The 17,940-nt window shown below is 44.9% G+C and overlaps 2 protein-coding genes across 2 annotated transcripts; one reads left to right on the forward strand and one right to left on the reverse strand.

Annotated features, from left to right (window-relative positions):
• The first annotated feature begins 5,336 nt into the window (after nt 1-5,336).
• LOC117843731 (sugar transport protein MST6) lies at nt 5,337-7,817 on the forward strand. The gene has a single exon (XM_034724412.2). The coding sequence runs from the start codon at nt 6,056-6,058 to the stop codon at nt 7,634-7,636; it is 1,581 nt and encodes a 526-aa protein (XP_034580303.1). The 5' UTR covers nt 5,337-6,055; the 3' UTR covers nt 7,637-7,817.
• A 5,867-nt stretch (nt 7,818-13,684) lies between these two features.
• On the reverse strand, nt 13,685-17,629 carry LOC117841935 (phosphoenolpyruvate/phosphate translocator 1, chloroplastic). The gene is made up of 9 exons (XM_034722260.2): nt 17,141-17,629; nt 15,695-15,817; nt 15,460-15,612; nt 15,268-15,353; nt 14,851-14,935; nt 14,591-14,710; nt 14,427-14,495; nt 14,098-14,227; nt 13,685-13,962 (listed from the first exon to the last, which is right to left on the reverse strand). The coding sequence occupies exons 1-9, from the start codon at nt 17,486-17,488 to the stop codon at nt 13,886-13,888; spliced, it is 1,191 nt and encodes a 396-aa protein (XP_034578151.1). The 5' UTR covers nt 17,489-17,629; the 3' UTR covers nt 13,685-13,885.
• Between the last annotated feature and the right edge of the window lie 311 nt (nt 17,630-17,940).

Genomic DNA, 17,940 nt, shown 5'->3' on the forward strand with positions numbered 1-17,940 from the left:
TGCATCATGGTGGCTTGCTTAGAAAAAGGGCGTAGGCGAAAGCCTTACCCGTTTGCCGGTTGTTGATGACTACATCCTCAGGCGCCGTTTACCTCCTAGGAGGCATCAATCATTTACCCCTCTGCCCCTCCCTCCTCTTACCATCAGGGGTGGAGCTAGGTTATACGTGTCGGGTGTAGCCACACCAAGAAAAATTCCGTAGTCTCTTATCATCTCTAAATTTTCACCATGTTAAATTGAATGTTTATGTGTGTTGTGAAGGTGTCGCGCTGTGGTGGAACCGTCCGACTTAAACTGGCTTAAGTGTGCCTAATCGCTATTGGAACAGCAATTATCCAAAACACACTTAAAACAGTTTAAATCCGGTAGTCCGTTGAGTGTCCTCAGGACGCCTCGAATCATCCACGACTTGAATCTTTGCCATACATCAGGATCGCTTCCACGATGGGAAAGCATCAACAAACATTTTAAAGGTACAAATTATTACAAACCATAGATCAAAATAAACTTAAAGTAGTTAAACCATTCTAAGAGTTTCAAATTTAAATAAGTATAAGTCTGGGAAGTAAAGTAATTAAACAATTAGGTTCAACACTAGGGCATTATGAGACCCGAAAAATACCCTAATTCTTCAGGACCTTCCTCTTCGGTAGATTGCTACTACATGTTTGAAAACAACAACATAGGATCCTCTGAGTACGAAGGTACTCAGCCAGACTGACTCTCTAACCAGTATAAATAAACTAAAATAAAGTTCCAATGAGTATGATAGCCTTTTAGTGTACTGGACGACTCAACATTTTGCGAAAAGCTTACTACTTATGGTACCTTAGTTTTATGATTTTAACCACAATTAGTTCTTACCTAACCAGACTAGGGGAATAAAAATATTTTGATCAATCAAGTGGAACTAATATCATACAATATTAATTCAAGTGCATTCATAACCGAGAATTGTGGCGATCTGGACCGATTTACATCCTGCAGGAGATACACAATTGATCGGGTTACACACAATGACCTTTCGATTAGTCGTATCCAAAGACTGGAAATATAATTACCAATATAATTACCTAAACCTAGGGACGCACCTCCACATGGGACCCAACGTCTAACCTAGGGATGCACCCCCACATGGGACCCAACGTCTGACCTAATCTCCATGTGAGTTTCAGTCTACGTACCTGCCCTTCCACTGCACGCCAAGCACGGGTAAGGGTATTTCCACTCAAAGAGCCAACTAACCTACCGGGCTTTGCTGGTCCCATAAACAGTAAGCAACCAGGTAATATGAGTTGATCAAAGGTTAATACAACGAACGGGCCTTAATTCATTAACCGAGTATATGGAACTACAGAACTCAAGACTTCTTTCTCGATTCCATCCAAGCTTTCGTCCACTATTTTCACAATAGATCATTTCCTTAGGTTGCTGAGCACTTAGGTTGCTGAGCACTACAGAAAGGATTGGGATAGCATGACTACACTTTACTAAGCATGGGATATTTACTAATTATTTTGAATAGTGGCAAAGATGTCCTTAATAAACAAGGTCAGATTATAAAAGTAAGGTTTCAATCAACTCCTAAACCTGATGCATAAATAGGGAAATAACCATTAATTTGGACACATGAATAGTAATTTTTGAAATAAGATAGGTGTAGATGCTCCGAAGCAAGCTTTAGGTCACAAAATGTTAGTTCCTGTGGAAAACCCTTCAATAAAAGGAGCAACTTCAACACCCTCTTTGAACTCCTGAGGATCTTCAGATAAATCCATTAATTTGGACACATGAATAGTAATTTTTCAAATTAGATAGGTGTAGATGCTCCGGGGCTTGCCTGGGGTCACAAAATGTTAGTTCGGGCAAAAAACCCTTCAATAAAAGGAGCAACTTCAACACCCTCCTCGAACTCCTGAAGATTAACAATCTTCAGATAAATTCACAAAATCCACTTCAGGAGCTTCAGGTTCTACGATATGATGCAAGTCACAGTTAGGATATGCAAAAACTTTTTGACACACTGACTATACAACTTATCTTCATGATAAAGTTGCAAGTCAACACTAAACTGCCCATAAAATATTCACCCGCAATTTAATTTCTTACTAACCTAACTTAAGCCTTTTCTTTTATTTAGAAAAATATTATAAATAATTTCTAATCTTCTATGTATTAATAAATATTTCTGAATAATAAAATATTATTCAAAATTTTATACATTTTATAAAGGTTAAGTATTTATATACATACCTTAAACAAAGGCACTAAATAAATTCCTAATTTTTATTATCTTTTCCTAGGGTTTAAGAATTTTTAATGCATAAATGAAAATAAAATACACCTAATAAAATTAGTTTTACTATGATATTTCTACAAATTAAAATGAATTAAATACAAAAACTGAATTTAAAACAAATTTCTAAACACCTAAACCATTTTCCCAGAAAACCCCCTTGGAGACTTTCTTTTCTCATCCGAACTCCACCTAGCCGAGGTCACTGACGTGCGGGCCACCGAGTCAAGCCACAGCTGCTCGACCCTTGACCGTGGGTGCCCAGCGGGTCAGAGCAAAAGCTCACCGTGAGGGTGGTCATGGCAGCCGGCGGATGGGAAGGGCGGCGGAATCGGCCTCGACGGTGATGAGCTGTAGAAGAGAAGGATGTGGGGTGGATTTTAAGTGGTGGAGGAGCTGTGGAAACAAGGAATCGAAGCGGAAGGCAGCAGAGCGCACGAAATCGAACGCGAGACGAAGTTCTGTTCTTGCGTGCGTGAACAAGATGGAATTAATCAAGCTTGGCGCGGTGGTTGATTTTGTGGTTGATTGATGCAGTGTTCAAGCTTGTGGTGTTGCAGAGAAGCCATGGACAAAAGAAACTGGACGGCGGAGGAGCTGAGCTTGCAAAATTGCACGGCGGCGGTGGAGCTCTGTGTTCTTGCGGCAGAAGAAAGGAGAAAGAGATGAGCTCGTCGACGCCTCTGGCCTATTTATGCAGGAGGTAAGGTTTTCCGTGGCTTGACAGCAGCTGCTTGATGAGATGCTGCGCTGGCGCTTGCAAACGACGCGTGTTGCGATGGACTAAAGCGGCGCCGCAAGAGAGGCTGCAAGAAGGCGATTGCGTCGACTGTAAGCAAGAGAGTCGGCCAGTAGAGTTGCAGATCACGGTTCAGCTCCTCCCTTTGAGATGCAGTTTGCCCACTGAAATTCTTCCAAAATTGAATATCAACTTGCTGTACACCTTTTTCAACTTTTGTAGCTGACGTATAGAGCTATAAGTGATAGATAGGTCTTTTGTCCCAAGGATCAACAGATTTGCAGATAAAAATCTCTGATTTTTAGGTAGAACACGAGCTCATACTGAACCTTTGAGCCTGTTCTTCAGTTACTCCCGTCAGTACAAAATTCAAACTTTGAGCTCACATTTAAATATTTAAACCTCCTTTTTCTTGTACAATAGCTACTGACATTGGTTAACCATAGATTCTACAATCCATTTTGCAGGTTATTGGCCAACACTCTTTTGTAGAAAATTTTCAGACTTTGAGCCAAATTTGGCTACTTATTACTGTTTTCAGAGTGCAAAGGCAACTGCCATTCAGTCTGTCAGTGATCACTGGACTTGCAATTTAGTTTGTCAGACAAACCTTAGAGCAGCAACTGGGTTCCATATTTGAGCTTCAAGTCAAATATTCAAACCAACCTTTTCTTGTCAAAGAGCTAATGTCCATTGTTGACTATGTATTATAGATCCCATTTTGCATGTTAAAGTCTAACATCTACATAAAGAATTTTTCACAATCCTGAGCTAAAGTTGGCCAACTATCACTGTTTTTTAGAGCTGAAAGGGCAAGGCCATTCAGTTTGTCAGTAAATTCCAGGACAGTTCAACTTGCAAATTTTGAGCCTCGTTTAAAATTTGAATCCTTTGAATTCTCTAAACAATAACTCCTCCAAATTACACACTGATGGTCCAAGTCCAATTGTAGTCCAAAACATCACACAGCTTAGATGAAAAATCCTTCAGAAATCAATTTCCATGTTGGCTGACTGTCACTGTTTCAGACTTGGACATTTTTCAGATGGTGAATAGTAACATCAAGTCAACCACTTTGATTCTAAATTTGAGATGCCTATGACTTGAATTTGATCTCAAATTTGATTCGTTTGACTTCTAAACACCCTCAGCTCTTGATTCCACATTTTTGTCAAATTTATCCAAATTTGAATCTTTAATTTGAATTTTTGGTCAAATTTGGCTCAAATTTGAACTTGACCCACAATACTTCTATTAATCAAAATTTCACCATTAACATCTTAATAACCATTCTTAGGCCTTTAATAACACGGGGTGTTACACACCCCTGCTGACCATGTGTGCTTTCGAGGTAAAAATCCAGACTGCGTAGATTGAGCAATGGCGGTGCCAATGGCGTCGCTTCCCCTCCCTGGAGGTGCTGTGTTTGAAGCCATGGCAAGGTTGTCACTACTGGTGCTCGTCGGTTTTTCTCATATACATTCATCCAAGGCTGCCTTCATTCAACATATAAGGCTTTCGGCGGGGGCAGTAAATAGAAAGGACTGAAAAAAGGTAAGGAAAAGGAAAAAGTTGCTCGCGCGAGGTCGTGCTCGCGTGTAACACGCGTCCATGCGTGGCCTGCTGTGGCCCATGTTAGGAGATTGGGCTCACGTTGTACGAGCCTTTTTTAATGTGTTTTACATTTTTAAAAATGTGATAACTTTCTTGTGAGATGTTCGTTTTCAATTCCATTTGCACCACTGCGTTCCTTACGATGAGATCTATAAAACTAGACCCATGATGCATATGTTTTGAAATAGTTTCAATATACCGACAACTTATGTTGAATATATAGTAGTTAGTTCTATATTAAGTGTAGCAACTATCTACCAACGAGTTATATACATAAATTGCTAAAAAAGAAATTTTACCTAGAATTCTTACCTATCTTGAGTATCTACTGTGCCATCTTCCTCTCTACATAAATTGTTCTATTGCCCCTATATAACCTGTTCCATTTTCTGTATGTAAGTTGTAATAATATAAAAGTTATCACATGCTCTCTACGTGAAATGATACTAATTATTGTATACAAGTTCTTTACATAAGTAAATATGCTACTAGACATACAAGTTACAGGACCACAACATAGGTTACTATATTTTCATCCACCAATTTATGCGGATAAATAAGACAACTTGTTAGGTCTCGAACTTGTTAGTTCTCGAAATATAATGTAAATATAACTAGCACTACACATAAGTTGATGATAAAAATAAAATTACTTGGAAACCTATGGAAAGTGGGTCTCATTTCGTAGATAAAATTATAAGGAACATAAATGTGGAAACGGATTCGAAATCTGAAGTTTAGTGAGAAAGTTAAAATCACTCAAAGAAAATTGAACAAAAGTAAATAGTACGGCATGATTTGCTCTATGTGACGATAAGAAGCTTGTACTGTTCGCATGCATACAATGGCGCTCTGCTCGCATGCACACAATTTGGTCTGTGTTGTTATTTAAAAAGATTTGCTCTGTGCGCGTGGGGTGTGAGTCCTAGCACTACGCTTATGACTTCTTGCACCGTGAGCAGCTCCGCACTTTGCAGGTCAAGCGATCGCAGTCCCATGGAAAATTACCGGAGCACAGAAAAAAGGTACCTTAATTGATCAAATCAGACACGTGGGCACATATCCGATGTACGGACACGTATAGGAAAAAGAACTCGACACACTACTGTCCAAACCGAACGGATTCGCACGTACGTGCAATTGCTCAGGCCCACTCCCAATCGCTTCTACGAGTCCGAGCAGGAACGTCTGCACGCGCTCGTCGGAATCCTGATCGGAATGATCGTCGCAGCCTCGCTCGTTCCCGGCTCAATAAATCCACGCGACGGCTTCCCTCCAAACCACAACAAACGCAAATCCATGAGCTCGTCTTGCAACTCGTGATCACAAACCAATCGCGTCGCGTTCTTGTGTCCTCGTTGATCGTCTTCGGTCCAGTCTACGAGTGAGTACTTGCGTACGTCGCAATGGCGGTAGGCGCGGTGGTGGCGCCGAGCGCGTCGGGCGGCGGGCGGCCGGACTACCCCGGCAAGCTGACGCCGTTCGTGTTCATGGCGAGTCTGGTGGCGTCGTCGGGCGGGCTCATCTTCGGCTACGACATCGGCATCTCCGGCGGCGTGACCTCCATGGACCCCTTCCTCCTCCGCTTCTTCCCGTCGGTGTACCGGAAGCAGCTGGCGGCGGCGGGCGGCGGCGACCAGTACTGCAAGTTCGACAGCCAGCTCCTGACGCTCTTCACCTCGTCGCTCTACGTGTCCGCGCTCGTCTCCTCTCTCTTCGCGGCCTCCGTCACCCGCCGCTTCGGCCGCAAGTGGTCCATGTTCGCCGGCGGCGCCACCTTCCTCGTCGGCTGCGCGCTCAACGGCGGGGCCGCCAACGTGGCGATGCTCATCCTCGGCCGCGTCCTGCTCGGCGTCGGCGTCGGCTTCGCCAACCAGAGCGTGCCGGTGTACCTGTCGGAGATGGCGCCGGCGCGGATGCGCGGCATGCTCAACAACGGCTTCCAGCTCATGATCACGCTGGGCATCCTCTGCGCCAACCTCATCAACTACGGCGCCGACCGGATCGCCGGCGGGTGGGGGTGGCGCCTCAGCCTCGCGCTCGCCGCCGTCCCCGCCGCCGTCATCACCGTCGGCTCGCTGTTCCTCCCGGACACGCCCAACTCCCTCCTGGAGCGCGGCCGCCCCGAGGAGGCGAAGCGGATGCTGCGGCGCGTGCGCGGCACCGACGACGTGGCCGCCGAGTACGAAGACTTGGTCGCCGCTGGCGAGGCGTCGAGGGCCGTGACCAGCCCGTGGCGCGACATCCTCCGGCGCAAGAACCGCCCGCAGCTGGTGATGGCGGTGGCGATCCCGCTGTTCCAGCAGCTGACGGGCATCAACGTGATCATGTTCTACGCGCCGGTGCTGTTCAAGACGCTGGGCTTCGGCGGCGGCGCGTCGCTCATGTCGGCGGTGATCACCGGCCTCGTCAACCTCGCCGCCACGCTCGTGTCCGTGTTCACCGTGGATCGCCTCGGGCGGCGCGCGCTGTTCTTGGAGGGCGGCGCGCAGATGCTGGCCGGGCAGGTGGCCGTCGGCGCCCTCATCGGCGCCAAGTTCGGGTGGAGCGGCGTGGCGTCGATCCCGGCGGGGTACGCGGCGGCCGTGGTGGTGGTGATGTGCGCCTACGTGGCGGGGTTCGCGTGGTCGTGGGGCCCCCTGGGGTGGCTGGTGCCCAGCGAGGTGATGCCGCTGGAGGTGCGGCCGGCGGGGCAGAGCATCACCGTCGCCGTCAACATGCTCATGACCTTCGCCGTCGCGCAGGCCTTCCTCCCCATGCTCTGCCGACTCAAGTTCCTGCTCTTCTTCTTCTTCGCCGCATGCGTCGTCGTCATGACGCTCTTCGTCGCCTTCTTCCTGCCGGAGACCAAGGGCGTGCCCATCGAGGACATGGCCGGCGTCTGGAAGAAGCACTGGTACTGGAAGCGGTTCGTCGACGACGGCGAGGACGGCGCCGACGGCCGGGGAGACATCGAGATGGGCTGCGGCGGCGAGGCAAAGAACTAGTTTAGCCTAGTTATTCAGATTTTCTTATTGTATAGTCGGAGTTTAATTAGTTTATGTGTTCATAGTACTAGAGTACTCCGTAGCAGCTAGTTTTTACTTTATTCATGACAATGTTCAATACGCATGCTCTATGTTCTTTGAATTTTTAATAAAGATATATTATTGCATTACCTTTTCTCCTTTTACGATAAGCCCTAGTGATTTCACAATGAGCGCTATTGCACATACAACCGTCACACCCTTGCAAGGATCATGTTCACCAAAATATAGCTAGCATCACTAGGCGAATTCCAAGTCGTAACATAGACACATCGACCAATCCTATTATTACAATAACACAAACATATCACATGTTACAAATAAATCCAACAGATGGCAGTCCTTTGAGCAGAATGGAAGCAGAATGCATCAGATCAATCTCGTGTATATCTCTTTTGTGTTCAAACCCTACACGCATAAGAGAGAACAGCATGCAGTGTCAAGTGTCAACACTGACCATGCCAGCCTGAACCTGAAAGGCGCAATGGCAAAAAAAACAGCATATACATATGGTCCTCACCAGGGACTGCAGAGCTGCAGGTGTGACTTTCACACCTTCTGTTAGAAAGGTTACCGGGGACAAGAGGAGGAACGACATCACTGTGGTAACCAAGAAAAGATTAACGGCTTAGTGTAAATCCCACTAGCTAAACTGTTAGTCTGCGGGTGAGCTGGTGAGCAACGGAGCCCATGGAAAAGGGGTAAGATCTTTGTGACTTCAGTCCCGATTAAGATCTCGTTGGTAGGTCGTTAACCCCTTGGTCGCTTCCGTGTGGACTAGTCAGTCTTAGCTAAGGTGGGTAATGGCTTTGTTAGGATCCGCACCGGCACTAAGGTGATCGTGCTGCGGTACCCTACTTGTGGGAAAAGTGTACAATGTCTGTAGAGTTAAAACCTATCCGGGTAGCCGTGTCCACGGCATTGGACGAGTTACGGCTTGGTCACATAACTAGCACGGGAGATGGATGGTTTTTAGGGCGTGTGTTGGATTTTGGAAGTGTTCGGCAGTTGTGCCGTGGGCTATGGCGGATGGGAAGTCCGATAGCAATAAAATATGGATCCTTTGTGGAGGATCAACCCCACTTAATGTTTCGGTTACTAAAGGAAAAGCTTTGCGAAAACTCCTTTGAAAATAAACCCTTGCATGTGTGAAAACCTAGTTTTATGGCAAAATGAACCTTAGCCTTATCCTTGTTAATATCCTGTGCATATTCTTGATTGTATCCCACCTCCGTGGATGGGGTTGGACTCTGTACTCACCCTTCCTTCATTGCTACAGAGGAAGATCCGAACTTCGTCGCCGAGGACTTTGAGTAGGAGGTTGTGTCCGCACCCAACGCTGCCTGTGGTGTTGGCCTTCGCAAGATGCTTCTGCTGCCGTGTAGTCCCGAGTGTTGTCTTTTGGCAGTCGCTTGGCTAGCCATTGTTATTTATCTACTTCTTATCGTGGCGTGGCTTTCACGCCCACTCCCTAAGGAGTTGTACGGCAATTGACATATCTGTTGAATAAATATGTTATCAGCCTCTTGGGACTGATATTTGCATCACATTTAGTCTCCGCTGATGTGGGGACGCTTCAGCGGTCCTGCCCGTACAACCTGTGGTGCCACCCACCACCCCCACTAGGTTGCTTGGCTAGGCTAGCATGATGCCACCATGTGCGAGGGGCATACGGGCCTTGCCCGGTGACTTTCCTAGTCCACAGCGGCCCGAAATCAGATCTACACTTTTGTAGCCCCCGCTGACCACCGTTGAGGACTTGTTGCGGCCATTTCAACCCCACCTTGCTGTAAGAACTATGTTTCTTGATAATTATATTCTTCCCATTCTTTGTTATGGTGTCCCTTGCTAATTTTTTTTTTCTAATTGTAGAGATGCAACAATCGTGAGAAAGAAATCAAATGCCACCATATTAAGTTTCGAAAACAAGGACCCAAGTTTCTCGATGACCTGCATATCTTGTTTGGCAAGGCACATGTAACTGGGTCTTCTACATCCTGTCCTAGAGATATATCATCCGATGAGGCAAGTGATGAGAATGTGGATGAGGTAGTGAAACCTACGCAGAAGGATATGACAGTGAACCTAGGAAAAAGGAAACGCAAGGGTACCTCTATTGGTGTTGAAGAGAAGGATGAGAAGAGCCCATTCTTTCGTTTGTACAAGTCCACTTGTTTGAAGATAGAAAATGCTACAGAGAGGATCTCCACAAGTGTTGAAGCATCATCAGCTCCTCCAACTAACCTAGTTCCTACCATTACAGAGACTATGAAGATGGTGAAAGAATATGGGGTGCAAGAAGGAACTACTCTAATGCACACAGTCGCTTCCCTAATTGTTAAACCTGAATTTAGGGAGCTCTTTAGCTCTCTAGAAACAGCTAAAGGCAGACTGGATTTGATTGAGAGGGAGCTAGAAAAGGAGATGATGAAGCGCCACTGATTTGTTTCCATGTTTGTCAAATTATTTTATTGTCATATGTGACAACAATTTCCCTATGTTGAACCATAATTTGTTACCCTATATTGAAACATTATTTATCTATTAGTGTGTTATGTTGAGCTTTTTCATTTAGTATTGTCAAGATATTTGTTGTATTAGTACTAATATCTCATGTAGATGGATGATAGATTGGGAGATGTGGCTAAAGGAGGACAAAAAGGACTACTACTGCTAGCTGAACTTGCACAGCATGCTAGTGCTATTGGAGAAATGGGCAACTTGTATACTGAGCGGTATTTGCACAAAGCTGAATACAGGACTGGAATTCAATGAGTGATGAGGTGTATGTCACGTCCGAGATATTTTTATAAGATGTTTCGGATGAGCACCGAGATTTTCGATAAACTTCATAATTTGCTAGTCTCTACTTACGGATTGGCCTCAACCAACAATGTTTCGTCTATTGAGTCATTGGCAATGTTCTTCTGGATCGTCGGAGGACCACAATCTTTTTCACAAGCTGAAAATCGTTTCACACGGTCACTTTGGACAGTTCACATGAAGTTTCATGAAGTATTGAAATGTTTGCGCAAGTTAGCTAAGGACAATATTAAGCCGAGAGATCCTACTTTTTCTACGGAGCATGAAAGGGGGAGAGAGGACCGTTTTTGGCCATACTTTAAAGGCGCAATTGGAGCAATAGATGGTTCGCATGTCAAAGTGGTAGTACCAGTGGACGAAGTGGTTAACCACACATGCCGTCATGGATATACATCTCAAAATGTGCTAGATATTTGTGACTTTGATATGAGGTTCACCTTTGCGGTTGCCGGGTGGCCGGGTTCTGCACATGACACACGTATCCTCAATCATGCATTGGTAAATTTTCCTTCATTTCCCATGCCTCCTAAAGGTATACATGGTTCTTTCAACAAATTAGTAATATTTGTATTATTGTGTACCTTACTAACTTGATTTTGTAGGAAAGTATTATCTCGTGGACTCAAGTTACCCAAACCGAATTGGGTATCTTGCGCCTTTCAAAGGAAGCACATTCCATATACTAGAATTTCAGCATCGTTCGGGGCCTCCTCAAGGAAAGTACGAGATGTTCAATTTTTTACATTCATCTCTTCGTAATGTCATTGAAAGGTCTTTTGGAGTCTTAAAGCAGAAGTGACGTATTTTGAAGGACATGCCAAGTTTCTCACCTCGTACTCAGAAACATATCATTATGGCTTATCTTGCATTGCATAATTTTATTCGTGATAGCAATTTGTGTGATAAGAAGTTCAAGAGATGTGATGATGATGAGGATTACTTGGTACAACATACATGTGGTATGAGACAAACACAAGGAGATGATAGTGATGATGTGGAGAATGAGGATACCATGAATACCATTCGTACTAGGATAGCTGATGCTTTGGTTAGTGCGAGAGGAGGAGAGTAATGTTGAGGGATGGCATCCTTGTATAGAACTTTTTGATGGATGGCATCCTTGTATAGAACTTTTTGATGGATATAGTTCTATTTATGTGGACCAATTACTTTAATGGATGAAAAACATATAAAATTTATTTTTTCTTCCTAAAATAGTGGTTTACATTTGAATTAGTGAACGCATTATTTTGTTACGAGCAATTTGCATATAAACATACTCACAGACCTTTAGGGGCATTACAGGTATTTTTTACACAGCCTACAGTTTCACAGCTCCTCTAACCAAACGATCTTCTGCTTTTCCCACAGCTGCTTTCTCACAGCTGTTTTTCCACAGCCCACAGCTCACAGCAGCTTTTCCAAAAGATACAGCCCAACCAAACGCACCCTTAGACATATATGCTTGCTTAAGGAATTGCTCCCTTCGTTTTTATTTATAAAGCGTACACACATACCAAGATTCAAACTTTGCAATCTTTGATCAATAATTTTACTATTAACTCTTTTATTTTTATAATGTAAACTTTATACGGTTGGATTCAGAATCAAATATACTATATAATGATTATAAGTTTATAACCATAAACAATATAATATAAGGTAAATGAATGGTTAAAGTGTTATTTGGAAGACCGTGCCAAATCATGCCATGCCTTATGAATATAGATGGAGGGAGTAATTAACAGATGAATTCCTAGTTGATTATTCAAGAAACTAAGTTCTAGACTGATAATTCGGTATTTCGGTTACCCTCAGCACATTCCTTGACTGGAAGGTCACAATTAGAACAAGACACAATCCAACCCAAGCAATAAGCAACTGCAAAACAATAAAGACGTTCATGAGTGGTAGCAAATAGAAGGGGAAAAAATTGATCTAATCATATTGCAGATAGTTGTATCATAGCAAGTTAACAACCGTATATTTTATTAGGCAAAAGTACATGTTGGACAGGAAATGAAAATCACCTGACGGAGGAGATCGTCGCGGAAAAGGAGAAGCGGAAAGGAATGCTTCAGCTCCCTGTGAGCCTTGTCGACATGTGTAAACGACACCGCAACCTTTCCAGGGCTCATGTTTGTGAAAGACTGGCCATGGTGTGGACAATGGCCAGGGGGAGGATAGCAGCAAGCTGGGAAACAAGAATAATAATATATCTCCTTTTCAAAAAAAAGAATAATATATAATTGCAACAGAGGTAAGTTTTGGTGCAATGATATAATGTGTGCACGTACTACTGCAAGCTCACCAAATGGGGAAATGAAAAACAAACAAATGTTTACCTGTGCAACAGAAACCTTTGGTCTTTTAAGAACACCAGTTGTCCACACGAGCAAAGCGACGACAGTTCCAAGAGCAAACTGTGCTGTCGTGACGTTCATCGGGAACGGGAAGACCCTGAGAACCTGCTATGCATGCGTTTACAGGAACGGTTAAAGAAAAAAGCCGTGTAATTGCTGGTAAATGGTAATCGATGTGATCATCTAGATGGTCTTCAGATAACATCACGACAAATCAAAACTACTGTGATTCAACAACACGCTGCTTCCCGAAATTTCGTACGGCATGTCGGAGTTTTGTCAGTCAGCTCACCTGTTTGTTGTGCATGGTGAAGAGGGGCCAGAGCCCGAAGAGCGCCGGCGCCCCCAGCTGGTGCAGCATCGTCGTCTTGGCGAGCCCTTCCCCGGTCCTGGCCTCTTCTCCTCCAGCCGCCTTCGTGCTCTTCTTCGTCTTGGCCGTCGCGTTCTTAATTTGTGCCGTAGAGCCCCTTGACTAGAATGGCAATGACGCTGACGACCATGGAGACATCGAAGACGGCTATACTAGGAGAGTAGTCAGAGTAGAATTTTCCGTCTATTTCTTTTCGATACATGTATGACTATTTCTCAAGAAGCATAGAATAGGTAGGATAATCTTTTTTCACGCTGAATTTTTAGTAGGTGACCACACAGTGCCCAGGCCACGCGAATTAGTTTTGGCCGAAAGGATCACGATTATGTAATCATTACACCACTCTTTTTTTGTCTATCTTACTAATTTAGCACTATACTAGATCGAAAATGGTACCTTGGAGCAACATCCACGCAGCTCAGTTTCAGAGGCATATAAACAGCACAAGAAAAATGGCACCACAGCAAAATTATTGATTACATCAACAGATCCGTTCAAAAATGCTAGTAGTTAAATCGCAAACGATCACATTAACTGACAGCAAACCAGAGGGGATTCTCTCAATATCATTCTAAACTACGGCACTCACTAGCCACTCCAACAGCATGGCAAGGCTTCGACAGTTCTACTGGATAGACCTGACCATATATGCGATCAAGCAGCCTTTGCCTTGGGCTTAAGCCTCTTCAGTTGCGAGTAGAGGAAAACTCCTGCGAGGGCAACCCCGGTACCTGGACAAATCAAGTGTTTCAGATTCGTGAGGGAGGGTGAACGACATAACATGATTGATTTAATCAGAGTGGGGAGGAGGGTGAACGATATAACATGATTGATTTAATCAGTGGGGAAAGGAAAAAGATGCGGACCGAGAGAGTTGACAGGTGAAACAGGGGTCCTGAAGAACAGAACGGAAGTCACAATGACCACCACTCGCTTGACGCAGTTGCCCACTGAGTGGGTGACTGGGGACACCCTAGCGAGGATCATGTATGACACCTTCAACAAAATAAGCAGAACAAGATCAGTCAGTAAATTCCAAACTGTGAATGCTCTGACACCATGTATACACATGGAATGGAATTTGTACATGCATATCAAACAATCTGAATTCAGCACCAATGGTGTAATTTAAGGAACAAATAATTCCAATAATTTCAACAAGATGAGTCATCAGACAGCTGAATAGATGGCTGACCTGTTGGTAGGCATGGAAGCAGAATGCAGCAATCAGGGATCTGGTGTATATCTGTTTTAAGTTCAAGCCCTGCACAAGAAAGATATTTTTTTCTCCAGAAATTTAGAATTGTCCTCAAGCCAGTCTGCAAGGTGTCATGGATAAATAAACAACAGGATACTCACAGCAGACTGCAACACTGCAGGACTGACTTTGACACCCTCTGTTAGTAAGGTGACTGGGGCCAAGAGGCAGAATGACATGACTGTAATGATAGAGAAGAGGTTAATGTTGTCCAGAGATTCCTGAAGTGGGGAAAAGAGTGTTAGGCATACACTTGAAGGGTAGGGCATAAAATGCCCATCCATAACTAAAAACAATAAATCAATAGTTCAGGTAAATTGCTTAATTATTCCAGAAAATTGCAAAATGATAGTCCAGAGACCTCTTTCTTCACCATCAGCTTCTTGCTTAGCACATTCCTGGACTGGAAGGTTACATTTGAAGCCATTGCACTCCAAAAGCCAGCCCTGTGTCATAGAAGTTGAACTTACACATGAGTATGAAATGAGATAACAAGGAAGCCATTGCTTCTAACTTCCTGATGGTGTGTAAAAAGCATGCACACACATCATACACAATATGCACAACAGAGAAAAACTAACTACAATTGTAGAAACAATGGCACTGGAACACTGGTTCAACTTAAGTTTGAAGTACATCAGATGATTGAAGCAATGGAGAAAAGACAGGCAATCAGTAGTAAAAGATAAGTTGAACAAGCATATACTATAATTGTAAGTTGCACAAGAATCATCCTAACACCTGCTTGTAGTCAAAAGAAGGCGACTATATTCCTTACCAGTTAAAGGAAGCCTCAGTAAGAGATGCCAGTGCCACACCACCAACAATTGGAAGAAGAGACAACACAACCCAAGGAGTAGGCAACTGCAAAATCATTCATTTTCCGGAGTAAAAACAAGAAAATAATTTAGCATATTACCTACAAATAGTTACTATGTATTGGGCTACAGAGTTCAAACAGATAAATTACCTCACCAAGGAAGATTGCTGAAAGGAGAACCGAGAAGAAAGGCTCCATGGCTTTGATAGTATGTGTAAATGACACTGCAACCTTCCCAAGGCTCATATTTGTGAAAAGATTGCCCATGGTGTGGACAATTGCCAGAGGAAGGATAGCAAGAAGCTGGAAAACAAGAACAAAGCTGATGTCATTTTGATGCCCTATGTGTATACTGAAAGTTTGTTTGGGGAAACTAAAAAATTACCTGGGCACCGGAAATCTTTGGTCTTTTAAGGATACCAGTGATCCACATGAACATGGCAATGGCAGTTCCAACAGCAAACTGCACGGTTGTGATGTTTATGGGATATGGCAAAACCTTCAGAACCTGCCAAGAAAAGAAACATTTCAGAATGTTGTACTCATTACTGGTAATCGATGTTCATCATCTAAATGTTTCTCATGTAACTAAAATGTGGCATCGTGTACATCAACAAATAAAACTAATGCAATTACACTTATATTCTCTTTACTTACAAACAAATGTTTGTCAGTAGATAAAGCCTTGGCATATCCACCACAAAACATAAGGGCTATATTCACCAGAAAACATTGCGGCTACATGGGTGAATGTTGAAACAATGGAAAACGTAGCAGCAAGGTTTCCTTGTGCACACAGCCTCTTATCACAGTAGAAGAGCACCATTCTGAACTATTAACTACAGATATACAAAAATGATGACCTATGTGACTGACTAAAAATGGAAAGACATCACTGGGTGCAATCTGCACTCCGCAGTGCAAAATGACAGGCACATCCTGAGAGAAATCATCAACAAAAGTTAGCTCTGTAAAAGCTTGAGAAAAAAGGCAGCATCTGCTACGTATTTACACGTGTATGAAACAAGGATTGACTTGATCGTAATCACTAAAACAACAAGCGTACATACTTCCTAGGCTTGGCTGAATGTTACAAAGTTGAGCAAAATCTTGTCCAAAATTATTATTGGGAAACTATCTAAAAGGAAGAAGAAAAAAGGGAGCAAAAGCAATATTTTCTTCCTGTTTAAGGACGTTTGGAGCTTGTACCAGTTGAAGATCATGATGGATTTGAGCAAATTCGTACATTCACAAAGAGAGGGGGTTGGCCTACATTTGTTAACTTGATTTTTTTTTATTAATTTTATAGAGAATGGCAAAAGGTACATCCGTTACTATTGACTCATAAATTTCTCAAGACAGTAAGCTGAGGCCAGCTAGCACTTCACCAAAGCTAGTGAAAATTTCCATGTGAAAGCTCCATCAAGATCAATCACCAATATCGATGAAGAAAATGACTTGAGTAGCCACAAGTACAACACCTTATGGAAAGGAAAAATAGAAAACAAATGAACAGTTCACTCCATGCGTCTCTTCTAAGCATACTGTACAGGGCAAGCATGAACGGAGGATTGCAAAAGATCTGTCCCTGCCATCATCGGAATTACCGAAATGCAAACTAAGAGAAGGATCTGTTCTGTCCTTCGTGCATACGAACCAAAATCACTAGCACCCAGTTCACAGATCTGCGCAAGCAAATCACTGGTGCGCGATCACTAACGAAGGAAAGTCAGCAATCCAGCCAAAGTCCTCGCACGGCAGGAATGCAACACACCCAAACAGGAGAAGGGGGGATGGTGACGGCATGCCAGTTCGTCGTCAGTCAGCTCACCTGCTTGTTGTAGATGTTGAAGTAGATGTTGAAGAGGTACCAGAGGCCGAAGAGCGCGCCCAGCTGCAGCGTCTTGGCGAGCCCTCCTCCCGCCTCCTCCCCGGCCTCCTGCGCCGCGGCCGCCGCCGCCGACACGTCCCGTTCGGCCCTGCATCTCCGCTTCTCCTCCTCCTCCAGCGGAGAGGCCGGCACGAGCCCCGCGCGCGCGGATAGGCGGATCCCGCGCTGCGGGAGGACCGGCCGGATCCCTTCGCCGGCGACGGCGCCGCCGCGGCGGTGGCTAGGGCAAGCGACGAGCGGCCGCGCGGCGCATGGCCGGACGAGCCCGATGGCCGCCGCGCTCTGCATTGTCCCCGGGTGAGGGTCGCCGCGCCTCCCCGCCGAAGGGTTCCGGATGCCTCGGGAGGCCGGCGGAGGTCTCGAGGCGGCGGCGGACTGCACGAGGTTCCCACCGGTTTTGGCGAGGTGGTGCTGGGCAAGTGACAGTGCGCGAGATTTGGAGGAGGGGCTTTATGCAGGAACGAGGCAGCGCTTAGGGCAATCTGTGTCGCCGACATGCGGGCCACAGGAGGAGTAGGTGGGCGCTGGTGGATCCGACGTGGGCTTTGACCGTGTCGCCGCGCGTTGGGCGCAACGAACAGCTGTCGCTGGCGAACAGGCAAGCCATGCGGGCCCCGCCGCTCAGCGGGTGAGCCGCCGGGCGATCCGTCCAGCGTGTGGCTTGCTGGTTGGACCGGAGCGTGCGCGATGCGACGGTTTCGATGGGAAGTGATCTCTGCGGGGCCCGCACCGCACCTGTG

The sequence above is a fragment of the Setaria viridis genome, chromosome 2 (assembly GCF_005286985.2).
Source record: "Setaria viridis chromosome 2, Setaria_viridis_v4.0, whole genome shotgun sequence".
Lineage (NCBI taxonomy): Eukaryota > Viridiplantae > Streptophyta > Magnoliopsida > Poales > Poaceae > Setaria > Setaria viridis.